Raw genomic sequence first — 15,261 nt, forward strand, 5'->3', positions numbered from 1 at the left:
AAAATCCATTTTGAGTTTATTTTTGTATATAATTTGTAGATAAAACAAAGTCTACTTTCGTTTTTTTCCCATAGTTGTTTAATTGTTCCATCACCATTTGTGAAAAGTCTTTCTTTCCACATTGAACTGTTTTGGTGCCTGGTCCAAAATCAGTTTGTTGGTCTATTTTTTCATAATCTGTGTCCTGTTTCATTGTTGTTTTCACCTGCCTTTATGCCTCTGCAGTACTGTATTAGTTACTGTAGCTGTATAGTTCTCATCCTGGGGCAATTTTGATATCCTTGGAACTTTTGGCAATGTTGGAAACATTTTTGGTTGTTACAGGTACCAGTAGGGCATGTGCTGTCCAGAGCAGAGACCAGAGAGCCTGCTCAACATCCTGTGCGCATGAGACAAACCCCTACAGTGAAGAACTGTTCAGTCCGAAATGTCAATCACGCCAAGGTTGAGAAACCCTTCTTTTTATAAGGAGGTCTTGAAGTCAGCTAGTATAACTCTTCCTGTTTTGTTCCTTTTCTAAGTACCGTTTTGACTATTCTGTCTCCTTTGTAAAGAAGCTGCTTATCAATTTTTACAAAAGAATCTCTTATGATTTCGGTAGGGATTGCTTGAAAATATAGATTCGTCCAGTTTAAAGTTTAATGCTAGCTATTAAACTTTAAAAATAATTAAAAATTTTAAAAATCAAATAATTAAAACAGTTTAAGTAAATAATTAAAATTAAATACAATCGAAATGTTAGTTTCTCAGTTGTACTATCCCTATTTCCAGTGCATAATAGCCACATGTGGCTAGTGGCTACCATGTTGACTAGCAGAACCAGAGAACATTTCCATCATCATAGAAAGTTCTGGACAGCACTAGTATAGATCCTACTGGAGATTTATTTATTCTTCTGATCCATGAGTATGTTGTTTTTTTGTAGGTACCCTTTATAAGATGGTAGAAGTTCCATTGTACTCTTAGTTTACTGCTAGATTTTAATTGTGAATGAATATTGAATTTTGTCAGATGCTTTCTCTATATCTGTTGAGATGGTCATATGGTTTTTCTACTTTAATAGTTTCATGGGTTTGAACAAGTTAAATCAACCTTGAATTCTTGGTCATGAAGCACTAGCTTTTATATCTTACTGGGTTTCATTTGGTAATATTTTAGGAATTTTTGCTTCCGTGTTGATGAGGGACATTGGGCTGCATTCTCTGTCATAATATGCTTCTTTGGTGGTATGAAGGTAATGCTGGCCTCATAGAATATGTTCAGAACTATTCTAGGAGGGGAGATTTACTAGTAGTTGAGCTCTTTACTTTGTACCACTTTGTAGATGCCATTTCCTTTAATCCTTACAACCTTGGTAGGAGGTGGTAACGTCCCTGCTTTGCAGGTGAGGAACCTCAGCCTCAGAAACGTGAAGGAATTTCCCAAGGACACATGGCTATAGTTGGTGAAGCCAGAATTTGGTTCCATGACCAGTCCCAGAGTGATACCTCCGAGTACTGGTTCCACTCGATAAACCAGGCTGTGCCTCAGGTCCTTCAGTTTATGAGGCAGAGCCTGACTGTGCTGGGCTGTACTCCCAGCAACAGAGCCTGTGGGGCTGAGGCCATTCCTCGGCCCTCTTTGGTCAATGCCAAGGTGGGTTCTCTTGTCTGCCCTTTTTTTCCCCTGGAGTGTGAGGGTTCCCCTTTACCATTCTCCGATGCGGAGATTGGTGTCTTCATTAGAAATAAAGCAGCTCTTAGGTGGGTGCTGTGAGCAGAACTGGGAATTGCCCAGAAGCTCAGCGTGGATAACCTCTCTTCTAGGATGCTTGGATATTAATTCATCTGTGAAAGGGGCTCGTTTTGTCCGATTCTGTGATGCATTCAATATTCCACTCATCACTTTTGTTGATGTCCCTGGCTTTCTGCCTGGTAAGTCATTGACAGAGGTGGGGGCCAGGAGAGGTGGCTTTATCCAATGAGGTACCCATTTTATTTGGAGATCTTTTTGTAAAATTCCCTGAAGATTTATGACTTCTCTATATTCTGGGTGTCTAGAAGATGGGGCGGTGAGGGTGGTCCTCTCCCAGCCCTTTGGGAAGCAGAGGAAGACCTCACAGCTGAGAGGGACAGGCAGACCTTGTGAGGGCTCTTGTGGGTATCTACTAACTCTTCCTCATGACCTAGGCACAGCACAGGAGTACGGGGGCATCATCCGGCATGGCGCCAAGCTTCTCTATGCGTTTGCTGAGGCAACTGTGCCCAAAGTCACAGTCATCACCAGGAAGGTGAGAAGCTTACACTGGAGGCAGTGAGCCCACTCACTCCTGGCAGCATGATCGTAGTTGGAGGTCTGGCCAAGAGTTTCAACGGGGGAAGGAGGAGTATACCTCACTCACCCTTAAAAGGGTCGTGTGAGGGCAGCATTTTTAGCCCTGGAAAGACACCCTGCTGAGATGTCCATGGTCCTCTCTGGGAACTGAAGGCAGCAGTGGGAAAGAGCCATGAAGACGGCGAATGTTAACTGTGAGAGGCCTCTGGCTTGTGCCTAGTGTTCTCTGCTCTGGCTCCCCGGCCTCACAGACAGTGTGGGCTTTCAGTAGCCCAGGAAGCTATTCTTGCTTTTTGTCCTTATTTCGTTTGGATTCTTGGAGTCTTTTAGGGACATGATCTAGCTGTATTGAGCTCTAACATTTGGCATTTGGGTCTGTTCTAGGCTTATGGTGGTGCCTATGATGTCATGAGCTCTAAGCACCTTTGTGGTGACACCAACTATGCCTGGCCCACAGCGGAGATTGCAGTCATGGGAGCAAAGGTGAGGACCTCCAGCTTTCCCTTTTCCTGGGTCTAAGGACTGTACTCTCCCAGCAGGAGCTTAAATTACAGCTGGGAAATGTTGGACTGAGGCCAGGGCTCCCAGGATGGGCCAGGACTCCAGAGAGCTGGGGCCTAGATCTTGGCAAGTCTTCCTCCTGGGGCCCCAGGACCCCCTCTTCCTCCTGTCCTGCACTCTCACTTCAGGAAGCCCATGCTGGTATCTTCAGTCTCAGGGTGGCAAGAGCCCAGAGTAGGTTTTGAGATCGTCAGTAAAGGGATGAGATGGCTGAACCAGCCTTTGAGAGAACTGTATGTTTTCCCAAACCCTATCTCTTCTCCTAGGGAGTGCCCCAGAGCCCTTCCTTTGAGCCCATAGAAGCTGAACTGTACTTCTGACCCTGGTGACTTTGGGCAGGGTACTTCCTGTTGCTCATCCTATTCCCTACTCTTTTCCTGCTTTGAAATAGCTATTGGGGTTGAGCTAGATAATCCCCCCAGCTGACTTTTAGGGGTCCCGTGTGAAAGCTTATCTTTAGTCCCCCATATATCTGCTTTTGCAGTTCAGTGTGTGTCCTCCTCTGGCTGTAGAATTCTGTAGTCAGGGCTCAGGATAATGGACTAGGAAGACAGCATTTTACTTCCTCCTGATGCAGGAACCTTGGATCTGGTAGTGAAAACTAGGCCGCACATCTTTGGATAAGTGCGATTGGCTGATGGTGGGATGGAATCTGGGGAGACAAGCTCTTGGCTTTGCCTAAGTTGCCTGTTACCACTGTTATCTCACAGCCCCCGGAAACATGATGGGTGACTCCAGGCAGTGCCCACCTCAGTGCCCTGCCACCTAGAGCTGGCCCTTTACTCAGTACACTTGGATTTACCAAGTAGTTTGCAACCACAGACAGTGATAATGACTTGAGGGAAGTCTGTCCAGGTTGGGATCTCCACCTAAATTCATGAACTCCTCTCATGACAGGGTGCTGTGGAGATCATCTTCAAAGGGCATAAGAATGTGGAAGATGCTCAAGCAGAATATATTGACAAGTTTGCCAACCCTTTTCCTGCAGCAGTAAGAGGTAGGCACTATGCAGGAGGGCAGCTTGGCTCATTTGTTGGGTTATTTGCTTGTTTTTTTTTTTTTTTTCCAAAAGTCCCAATAACTGGGACTTTTGCTATTATAGTCAAATCTGTACTGTTAAGGTTTGGGGTTGGCCCTGGGCAGTCATCACTGGTCCAGTGATGGCTGGTGGCTGGTCCAAGATGGTGTCTTCCATGGTTCGTGCTGGCTCTCACTAGACTCTCTCCATCTGGTTTCTTACTGTTAAGGAGGCTAGTCAGTGCTGCTTTACAGGGTATCCTGAGGGCAGCAAAAGACAGAGAGGAGAAGCTACAAGGTGCCTTGGGACCTAGGTTTGGAAGTTGCACAGTGCCAGTTTTGCCACATTTGTGGCAAGTCATAGAGCCAGATAAAGACATAGAAAGTATCTACTTTTTTTTTAATTCTCACCCCAAGACATGCTTATTGATTTTAGAGAGAGGAAGGGAGGAAGAGAAACATTGATGTGAAAGAGAAGCATTGATGTGAGAAAGAAACATCCATTGGTTGCCGCCTCTAGTAAGCACCCTGACTGGAAACAGAACCTGCAACCTAGACATGTGCCTCGAGTGGGAATTGAACCCACAGCCTTTTGGTTTCTAGGACGATGCTTCAGCCAACTGAGCCACACCAGCCAGGGCTAGACTCTACTTCTTGATGGTTGGAGTGTTAGTGTCATATTATAGAGGGACTTGTGTACAGGAATGGGAGGAATTGTAGTTATTTTTGAAAATTCACATTTATTTTCTTCATTTCCTATTGAATTCATCTTGGCAGGGAGGGGAGTTACATTTTTCTTTTTTCTTTTTGTGAAGTTGGGGACCTGCCAGAGGAATGGGAGCTCCAAGGATGCAGGAGAGGGTTCACAGGGCCTAGCCCCTCTTATATCAAGTTGGGCCAGCTCACATTGTGGGTTCCAGAGATGGTGCCCAGGCTGAGCACAAGATTGGAGGGTGGCATCATCTGGGGGTGCAGATGATCTCCCTTTTCTGTGCTTCACCAGGGTTTGTGGATGACATCATTCAGCCTTCCTCTACACGTGCCCGAATCTGCTGTGACCTGGATGTTTTAGCCAGCAAGAAGGTACAGCGTCCTTGGAGGAAGCATGCAAATATTCCACTGTAAGCAAATCAAAGGAAGATAAACCAAGCTAGTTACCTGGCTCTTAGAACTCATCCTGGCCTTTTTTGCAATCATGAAACCTGAGAATCCAAGTAACAGTAATTACTTGGAATGGCTACTTTTATTAAATTCTAGAAAGATTTCATTTGTGCCTTACTGTTAAATTATTTGCTTGATTAAAAATATTAATTGGTATATTTTTGAGCATACATTTCATTTTTTTATGATAGAAATCTGAAAAATCATGAAAACTAGAAAGGAAACAGTACATAGTGTCACCTAAAGCTGTCCCTTATTTAACACCTCTGTGTATTGTTTTGCTCCCTCCCTCCCCCTCCTCCCCTGCTCTTCACCCCTGGAAGAATTAATTACTTTTCTTCTCCTACAGGTGAGATAATAAGCTTTTAAGGGTAAAGTATTTATCTGCATAGGCTTCAGTTTCCTTACTTTTAAATGATACTCCCTATCTTTTAATTCCTCCAGGACTTGTTGAGGATTAAATGAGGTTTGCATGTGTGTCTAACAGCATAGATCCTCAGTAAGATGAATACCCTGTTAGTTCAGAAATGTATTCTCACATTTTAAAACTTATTTGAAACTTTTAAAAATGTTGCAAGAGTTGTTTTATATACTCTTCACATAAATTCTCCAGTTAACGTTTTCTACATTTGCTTAATCTCTTCCATACATTTGTATTATTATTTTTATTGACCCATTTGAGAGGAAGTTACAGAATCATGACCCTTTATTTCCCCAAAATAGTTTTTATTTCCTAGGAAACAAAGCTCATTATCTTCCATATTCTTTTATGACTGACATTTTTGTAGAGTGTTCACCAATTATTTTGTTGAATGTCCCTCCATTTGAGTTGTTTTTTTTCCAGATGTTTAGATCCAGGTAAGAGTAATACATGAGTGTTCATTCCACGTATTACATCAGGAAACACGTGATGTTAGTTTTTCCATTATTGATAGAATTGACTGAGGTCACTTGGTTAAGATAGTGGTTGTAAAGGCTACCATTTTCTCTTTGTAATTAATAACTAATTTGGGAACATTCTTGAAGCCTATCTGTCAACAAGCTTTTATCCAGTACTTTCTTTTTTTTTTTAATTTTAATCATTGTTCAAGTACAGCTTTCTCCCCCCTACTCCCATTCCAGCCCACCCACCCAACCCTCCCCCCTTCCCCCCCATTACTCCCCACCCCTAGTTTTTGTCCATGTGTCCTCCAAATTTGTTCCTGTAAACCCTACCCATTCCCCCCTGAAATTCCCTGTTTTCTCCCCTCTGGTCACTGTCAGACTATCCCCTATTTCAGTGTCTTTGGTTATATTATGCTAGTTTTTTGTTTTGTTTTGTTGTTTAGATTCCTGTTAAAAGGTGATATCATGTGGTATTTGTCTTTCACTGCCTGGCTTGTTTCGCTTAGCATAATGCTTTCCAGCTCCATCCATGCTGTTGCATAGGGTAGGAGCTCCTTCTTTCTTTCTGCTGCATAGAATTCCATTGTGTAAATGTACCATAGTTTTTTGATCCATTCATTTACTGATGGGCATCTAGGTTGCTTCCAGCACCTAGCTATTGTAAATTGTGCTGCTATGAACATTTGGGATGCATAGGTTCTTTTGAATTGGTGTTTTAGTATTCTTAGGATAGAGTCCCAGCAGTGGAATTGCCGGGTCAAAAGGCAGATCCATTTTTAGTTTTCTGAGGAAGTTCCAAACTGCTTTCCATAGTGGTTGTACCAGTCTGCAGTCCCACCAACAGTGCACTAGGGACCCCCTTTCTCCACAGCCTCTCCAACACTTGTTGTTTGTTGCTTTGTTTATGATGGCCATTCTGACTGGTGTGAAGTGGTATCTCATTGTGGTTTTACTCTGCATCTCTCTGATGGCTAGCAATATTGAGCATCGTTTCATGTGTCTTTGGATTTTCTGTATGTCCTCCTTGGAGAAGTGTCTGTTCAAGTCCTTTGCCCATTTTTTAATTGGGTTACTTGTCTTCTTAGATTGGAGCTGTGTAAGTTCTTTATATATTTTGGAGATTAAACCCTTGTCTGAGGTATCATTGGCAAATATGTTTTCCCATACAGTTGGTTCTCTTTTTATTTTGATACTGTTTTCTTTAGCTGTGCAAAAGCTATCCAGTACTTTCAAGTATCCATTGATGGTTCCTTCCTCAATCAGCTATTCTATATTGAATGTAAAAATACTATGTTTCTAATCCTGTCATTATGTCTGCATAATGGTACTCTATTGGGAGAAAGAGCTTTCTCTTCTGTTCATATTGTTTTAGTGTCAGTTTAGACTTTTAGATTTTAAAAACATTTTTCCTGAAATAATTAATTTTTCTTACTCTGATATTACCCTATCAAGTTTTCAGGCAAAGCACATATTGTAGTAGTTTGTTACTTTTTCTCCTTGCCCTATCCTTACCCTATCCCAAGAGTTATTTTCTTGAGATTGGGAGTCATATATTATTCATAATTAAAATCTGTGCTTGGTACACAGTAGGTGTTTCATAAATGTTTTAATGAATGAATATGTTTATCAATCAAAAAATTTAGACTACTGGATTTAAAGGTTAATGTTATTTATTTTGATGCCCCAAATTTCCTTATTTGGCCATTGGGCGCTCCTTAATCCTGGCTGGCTTAATCCTTTTGATATGACTCAATAACTTTTTGTGTACTTCCTTATTTTTTGACACATGATAATGTATCAGCCCTAGAATAGTGATTTCTCCCAGAGCCCTGGTTTCTTCTACATGTAATTTAGAAGTTGTGATTGGTACTGGGTGGTCCCATTGATACTGGGGTGTCAGTGCTTGTAGGTATTTTCAGCAGACTGGGAAATATTTATACAAGTATGTGTGTATATATGTTTAGGGAACATGTATATATAAATATATATTTTACATATGTAAGTATAAAATTTGAAAATCATGAATTCATATTGAAATTTTTCATTTCAGTCTAACCCACTGGTTCTTCTTTGCCTTCCCTATTCTATATTTATGCCTGTCTTCTCCCACAGTGATAAAATCAAGTCCCATTATCCGCAACATATTTTACTTATTTGCTTAATCCTGTAGTAAATATAAAAGTTTCAGAACCACTACAACCATACCAATAATAAACCTAAGGTGAGTTCAAGACTTTTGTAATTCTGTCTTTAAGATGAAGGTACATGGTCAAGTTATTTGGATCAGTAACTGGGTGATTATGTTATCAATTTGAGACTTGAGTGTTTTTTGTCTGTTTCCCCCTATCCTTGTAGAATTTAACTTTATTTAGAATATGTAAAGCATTAAGAGTCATTCCAGAACCAGAGATTTTAAGTAGTTTCAGCAGAAAAACCAACCATGGAGTGCTGCTACAGTGTGCCCCATAGAGCGTGCTTTCTTCTGTGGTGAGAGCTTTGGGTCTTCCCCACCACTGATGACTCTCTTGTTCCAGCCCCATGGCTCCAAAGGTCTGTAAGCCCTGCTTGGATGTTGCATCATTTAACACTCATCTTGATGAAAGCCAGTATGTGATCATCGTCCACTTTCCCCATTTCTACCAGGAAGCCCCACCATTCCAGGAAGCCAGACTTAAGACCTCAGGAGTTATATTTTTAGTCGAGTATCTTTCCTCCCTCTCTAGTTGAAGAATGGTACTCTCCATTCTAGCTGAGCTCTGAGTACTTGTGCAACAGTCTGTACTCTCATCTCTGTCTTCATCCACTTCCTGAGGCTGTTCTGAGCTAATACACTAATTGCAGGTTCAGATTTTGTTGCTTTCCTCTGCTCTAGCAAGATTCCAGTGGATAATGCCGTTCTCCAATGTCTTTGGCCCACATAGAAGGTTCTTGTCTGTCCCCTCCTTGCTTGCCTAGTTAGGTTTTTGATCCCAGTCCTGTTTCCTCTACCTTGGAACACACTTGCTCTCCAGTCTACTCATGCTCAAGGACCTGAGGTCTCCATCTCAAATCATGAACTAAAACTGATTCTTCTTATAGCAGGTTTTAAGCAACTGATGGTGTTTCCCCTCAACCCTATACATGTATTTATATTCCTAACTAGGCGGTAAATTCCTGAGGAGCAGATACTATATTTGGCCAGAGGTTCTTTGTACTCCTCTTTGGAACCTAGTATAGAACCAGCAGGAAGACTGTTAAGCCATTGGAAGTTGGGAAAGGAGGTATAACAGATTACTGGACTTTGAGGCCTCCTGGCTAAGGAAGAATCAGGCAGGTTGGTCATTACGTGGCTCAACAGCTTAACCCTGGCTACTACGATTTCTGGGTTCAGCCAGTCTAGGATTTAAACTGTCTTGGGGACTACTGTGGTATAGTCCATGTAAGAATAGTAGCAAACATAAACTTGTGCTTTTTATTTTTTCCTTTTTGAGGAAGGAATCCAAGAAGTGTTTTAACAGGTTGTGAAATCTGGATGCTGAGAAGGGCTTTGTGCCTGGGCCTGCTATAATAGGGGAACCAGCCCAATAAAACATTTGGGCAAGAGGCTTCTAATAAGTCTTGGAGGAGAGACAGAGGGAGAAGTCCCATCCAAAAAACAAGCTGGTGGCCAAGGAAACCTAATGCTGCAAGACCTTGGAAACACTGTCAGATAGACCAGCCTCTGTGAACCACAGGATGCCTTTCCCAACTGGTGTTCTCATCTTAAGGGGAAAAAGAAAAATGTTGATTCTTGAAACCAGTGAGAACTTGGGTTCAGCAAGTAGAATGTTGGCAAGTGTCTCTAGACTGAGAGCTGTAGAGGGTAGGGAAAACCTGCCAAGTGTCCCTGCTCCAAGTCAGTCAACCAATTCGACCTGAGCCACACAACTGAGTGGTGAAGCTGAGATTTGAACCCAGGCAGACTTTTCTGAACCCCAAGCCTAGCCTATTTTCTACATTATTCAGGGTTATTACCTTTCAAATCATGAGGGAGGTGGGATTAGAAAAGTGGTGGTCTGCTCCACTATGTCTCAAAGGAGCCAAAGAGCTACTGGTTTGGAGAATCTTTCCTGTATCATCTTTATGGCCATTTTTTTTGAATTGGTAGAGTACTGGGGAGCACATCCACATGCATCCTTCCAGTGCTTGTTAGAAAGTGCTTGTTTTGAGTTCTTCCAGTTTCCCTTCTATGTCTTGGTTTCCCCAGCCCAATTCTCTGCCTCTGGATGAATGGATGCTGGTGCTTTAGATGTGGTCTGCCCACTCAGAGAAGCCTCCGGAGAACCCTCACCCCACTCTTAAACTAGTCTAGACTTTACCTGTTTCATGTCCTTCTGGTGGCCTTATTCTTTTAGCAAGAACTACTGGTCTTCATGTTCTTTGCACCTGTTAGCATGGGATCTCCAAGCAAGAGCTGTGGCCACTTATTAGGTAGTACCCCAGTCTAGTCTCTGTGAAGTCTAGCCAACACATTTGGGCAGATGTACTGTGTTGGATGGTGAGAAGTGATTCCTTTGTTTTCTTCGGAGAAGAAAGCTGTACTTGAAAACGTGATGCTCGATAGAGACTCCTATAGAACAAGGTACTTAGGAGAGCAGGAATGGAACCTTACCTGAGATTTTTGTCTATTCACACTGAAATGGGCTGAGCAGGCGCTAGGCCTTTGTTTCCATGTTTGATGGACTTCAAGTCATAGTCAAATAATAGCTGGGAAGTTGGCAAGGTTATCCCAAGATTGAGTCACACATAAGTAAAGCCCTGGTCTTGTTTCATAAACATATACCACTCAAGAGGAGCTGCCACGGAGACAAACCGATCCATATTACCTGTCTAGAGAGCTCACCTGCTGATTTATCCCCTACATCCCTGCTTTTTTCTGCAGACATCTTAGGCCACCTAATGAACATGGCCCAAAATACATGGCCAGATCCATAAAGTATAAGGTGTGACCTCTAGCATCAGTGTCAAGAAAAACTCACTTCTAGAGTAGAATCTAGGTGGTCTTTAAAGGACCACTGCTAGGGGGCAACCATGCATAAGCCCAGGGTCTAGATCTCAGGCACAGGGAGCACTCAGGCTATAGACCAGTGGATAGTCTCTGGATGCCTCCTCCAAAACTCAGCCAGCAAGACTTTCTCCTGAACCACTGACAACCTGGCCTATCCATTCTCTCATGGGAAATTCAAGGAATGAAAGAAAATTAAGGAGCTGGTCCCAAATTCCTGCTTTCTTTAAAAGAAAAACTCACTGATACAGTGATTTTGCCATCATTTAACAAATATCTGAAAGAGCAAACTCTCAAGAGCTGCAGGACAGAAAATCATCTCTTTAAAGCTTTCCTAGTAGTACAATAGGATGACTACCACAGCCTGATTTTGAATAGTTTATTAAAGGAAAGGTGAAGCATCAGTTTCAAATTGTACAAAAGGAAAAAAAACCTCATATTGCAAATGTACAATTTACAGAATTACTAGCAAAACCAATCAAGGAGACACTGAAAATACAAAATTTCGATTGATTTCAAACTGAACTGGAAACCCATTGGAGTAGCTATTATGCCTTTTTTGTTGCATGGTAGCCTACAGTTCTAAGTCAGCATCTGTTTTCCACATGAGACTGTCGAGCAAAGGATCAATCTGTGCCTGTGCCAGGACACCTCCCAGCTTGCTCCCTGGCCAGAACCACAGGCAGGGCTGGTGTGGCAGACTGTCCAGTCATTCCTGCCCCTTCACTTTCAGTGAAGTCCATATCTCTGGATGAAAGTGAGACCTCAGCCCCCCTAACTGGAGCCCAGGAATTGCTAAATTAGCAGATAAAACATTTTTTGGCAACTGAATTTTCTTTTTCCCCCCAGAACTATACAGATGTTGAGAAAAATCTGTTTTGTGTTTACTAAAAGGATGAAGAAAATGCATTTTGCTTTCCTGGACAAAAGATAATCATTGGGTGCACAGATTGTTGTTTTTTTTTTTTTTTTTTAAATGCTTTTCATTTTTAGTAAAAGGGCAAGCCTCATGATTCTGTTGCAGCTACTAAAAAACCAGCCCGGAAACAGTTGTGGATGGATTGGTTTGGACATCGAGGCTTACTTTAAAAATCAGAAAGGAAGCAACTAAGTGGGCTTTTAAAAACAACAACAGTATCAAGTCATAATAGGTCTAAGCAGACTGTAACTCTAAACCATTGAAGGCTGTCCTGAAGATTCGTAATTTCTTTCCTCAAAAGAATTATTCTTAATATGCACATTTAACACTGAAATGTAGCTGTATTTCAAGGTAAGCTTAGGAACTTCACCCTCTAAGCACAGACTTCTATGCAGCACATACTTCTATAATTGGTAAACTTAATTCACAAAATTAGCGCATAATAAAGGTATTAAGTGCATGGGAAATAGACACAGTTATGTTACACTTAAAATTACTTTTGCATGGCAAAGGAGTTCTTTATGATTATCTTTTTAAGAAAATGGAAGTCTATGTAACTTGAATTTGGCAGGGCATGAAATAAGTGGTAAAAACAGCAAACTGATAACTTGAGAACCATTTTTGTTTTACTGAGAATACTTTATTTGCTGGTAGAAGTTGCTAAAAATGCACAGAACAAATACCGATAGAAAATGTACTGTATTTGAATCCCTATTCTATATAAAATGAACGGTGTACAGCATCTGTTGGAAAAATGGCTGCATGGACATTTCTTATTTTATGCCCGTTATAAATAAAAATAAACCTTTTTATTCAAGAGTATATAAAATCTGGGAATCCATATCCATAGAGGGCGTGTGGTTTTTGGCAGAGATGCACTGTCAGAATTTCATCTTAGCATGTCAGTATTCTGCTCCTCCATATTTCTGTATTCCATCAAGTCAACCAAATCCAGTGAGCTCCAAAACACTCTTCAGCAATTAAAATGAGCTGCTTACTCATAGGTTTAATAAAAATGGTTAGCTTTTAAAACATAAAAAGGCAAAATGTTAAAACGGTTTTTAAATTGTACAACAGGAAAATAAAGTTAAAAATATTTTTTTACTCAATGCGGAGTTTTCATAAAACAGGTGTATAACAGTGTTTATCTTGACAACTGTTTTAAAAATTTAAAATGTTTTCCTCCTTCCAGAAAAAACACATCTGTTTTGGGCAAGTCCAATGTTAGGACACAAATGATTTTTCAGGTCAGTCTTTCTGAGGTGACATTCATCAACACTCCCTTGGGTAATTTACATGCTCCTCTTCTGTCACTGCAAAAGGGGATTGACCTCAACCATTTGATTAAAAAACAAATCAGACCACATCAAAAGTGTTTTTCCCCATACAAGCTATCACAGTATATAGGCCTCTAGCTCTAAATAATAGAGTTCCAGATTCATAAGTTTTCTTCAGACTTCAGAACATAGGCATTCCAAATCCCTAGAAAATGAGAAACACAATCATTAAATTCATGCAAAAACAAGACCCAGAACCATAAATAAAAGGTAGTAATAATTTAACATTTACTGAATCGTCTTCTATGATAGCTGCAGAATCAAAGAAATCTGGCCTCAGCTCAGCTCTCTCTCGCCGATTTCTTGATGGGGGCTGGAAAGAGAAGCCAGTTAGTTAGTTCATTTTTTTTCTGGAGATGAATTAAGACAAAGAACTGTGATAATAAGCAGCTAGTATTTCCAGTGGTGCCATAAATATACAGAATTACTAAGGGTCACTTTTGAAAGAAAAAGGACCTGGCTTTTTACATGGAGCATACATTTAAAAAATAGCTGGCTTTTAATTATCACTTAGACAAGAAAAAGCTTTCAAATTATGAATCGATTGAGTATGTAAATGCATAAAAATAATTTGGGGCCTATAAACATAGAACATTCAATCATAGCATTATAAAGTGGGTCAAATGCTAGGTGACAGAATTTAATAGATTGGAATGACATGATCTCAGGGAAAATCAAAACATATAAAGCAGAATGTTATGGGATAAAACATGTCTCCAAATTCATGTTAAAGTCTTAACCCCAAGTACTTCAGAATGTGCCTGTTACTTGGAGACAGGGCTTTTGAAGAGGAAATTAGTTAAAAGGTGGGTGGTTTCTAATCCAATATAATTCGTGTCCTTAGAAGAAAGAAAAGATCATGTAAAGGCAAAGAAAAAAGATGGTCATCCACAAGTTATAGCGGTATCAGAATGAAATCAACCCTACTGATACCTCCAGAACTGTGAGAATAAACTTCTGCTATTTAAGCCAACCACTCAGTGGTATTTATTGGCAACCTCAGCAAATTAATACAAAGAGAGAAAGGAATATGATAAATACTCATGTTCCCATCACTCAACTTCAGTTATTGTCAAACACTTGCAAATCTTGTTTCATTGAGTGGTCTCACTGTTTTTTTTTTCTTCTCCACGTCATTTAATCTATAATTCCCATATGTATACATATCGAATTTATGTATCACTAATGGATAGAAATTAAAAACAAACAAAACACAATCACCAAGCATTACTATTCCCGACAAAGTGAATGTCTTAATATACCTAGTTAATATTCTGCATTTGGTCGTGTTGGACCATAGGGTATATTGTCACTCTCCAATTTAAAGTACAAGAGACTAGAAGCTTCCAGCCAAGATGGAGGTGTAGGTGGATATGCTTTGCTTCCTCCCACAACCAAAAGATGTATAACTAATTTAAAAACAACAACAAAAAAACCCAATTAGAACTTCCACCAAGGAGTTAAAGAAGAAATATTCATCTAGACTGGCAGGAGGGGCTGAGACAGGCGGCTGGGGCAGAGAGAACACATCACAAGGCAGCAGCTAGCAGACTGGGCAGCCCCACATTCCCGTGTGGATGGATGAATTGGGAGGAACAACTGGGAAGTGAGACAGACCATGCAACTCAGGGTTCCAGCGTGGGAAAAGAAAGCCTCAAATTGACCTCTAGCTGTAAAAATCTGTGAGGATTCTGGCAGTGGTAGTAACTCGCAGTCTCAAGGAAGAGTCCATTGGAGGGGCTCATGGGACCCTAGAATGTACACAGGCCCACCCACTTAGGAATCAGCACCATGAGGTAGCAATTCACTTGTGGGGTTACAGGAAGAGACCACAAACAGTGCCACAATGCAGCAAAGTGGGCTGCCCCACCCTGGTGAATACTAAAGGCCCTGCCTCTTACAATGTAACAGATGTGCCAAGACAAAGAAATATGAGCCAAATAAAAGAACAAATCAAAACTCTGTTTTCAGAGAAAAAAACTAAATGACGAGGAGATAGTCAAGATACCAGATCCAGAATTGAAAACACTGGTAATTAGGATGCT

General features: G+C 40.9%; 2 protein-coding genes across 3 annotated transcripts in view; one reads left to right on the forward strand and one right to left on the reverse strand.

The window, feature by feature from the left end:
• The window catches only part of PCCB (propionyl-CoA carboxylase subunit beta), a 75,166-nt gene extending 69,572 nt beyond the window's left edge, over nucleotides 1-5,594 (forward strand). Inside the window, exons 11-15 of the mRNA XM_028518402.2 lie at nucleotides 1,806-1,913; nucleotides 2,169-2,269; nucleotides 2,698-2,796; nucleotides 3,772-3,871; nucleotides 4,895-5,594. Of these exons, the coding sequence (XP_028374203.1) occupies nucleotides 1,806-1,913; nucleotides 2,169-2,269; nucleotides 2,698-2,796; nucleotides 3,772-3,871; nucleotides 4,895-5,016 (530 nt within the window). The 3' untranslated portion in view covers nucleotides 5,017-5,594. The remainder of the gene's footprint in view (nucleotides 1-1,805; nucleotides 1,914-2,168; nucleotides 2,270-2,697; nucleotides 2,797-3,771; nucleotides 3,872-4,894) is intronic.
• A 5,731-nt stretch (nucleotides 5,595-11,325) lies between these two features.
• STAG1 (stromal antigen 1) overlaps nucleotides 11,326-15,261 on the reverse strand; it is a 381,447-nt gene continuing 377,511 nt past the window's right edge. For both annotated transcript variants that reach the window (XM_028518410.2, XM_028518412.2), the window contains 2 exons: nucleotides 13,449-13,529; nucleotides 11,326-13,361 (listed from right to left, as the gene is read on the reverse strand). In XM_028518410.2, coding sequence (XP_028374211.1) covers nucleotides 13,338-13,361; nucleotides 13,449-13,529 — 105 coding nt within the window. In that variant the 3' untranslated portion in view covers nucleotides 11,326-13,337. The remainder of the gene's footprint in view (nucleotides 13,362-13,448; nucleotides 13,530-15,261) is intronic.

Source organism: Phyllostomus discolor, chromosome 7 (assembly GCF_004126475.2).
Source record: "Phyllostomus discolor isolate MPI-MPIP mPhyDis1 chromosome 7, mPhyDis1.pri.v3, whole genome shotgun sequence".
Classification (NCBI taxonomy): domain Eukaryota; kingdom Metazoa; phylum Chordata; class Mammalia; order Chiroptera; family Phyllostomidae; genus Phyllostomus; species Phyllostomus discolor.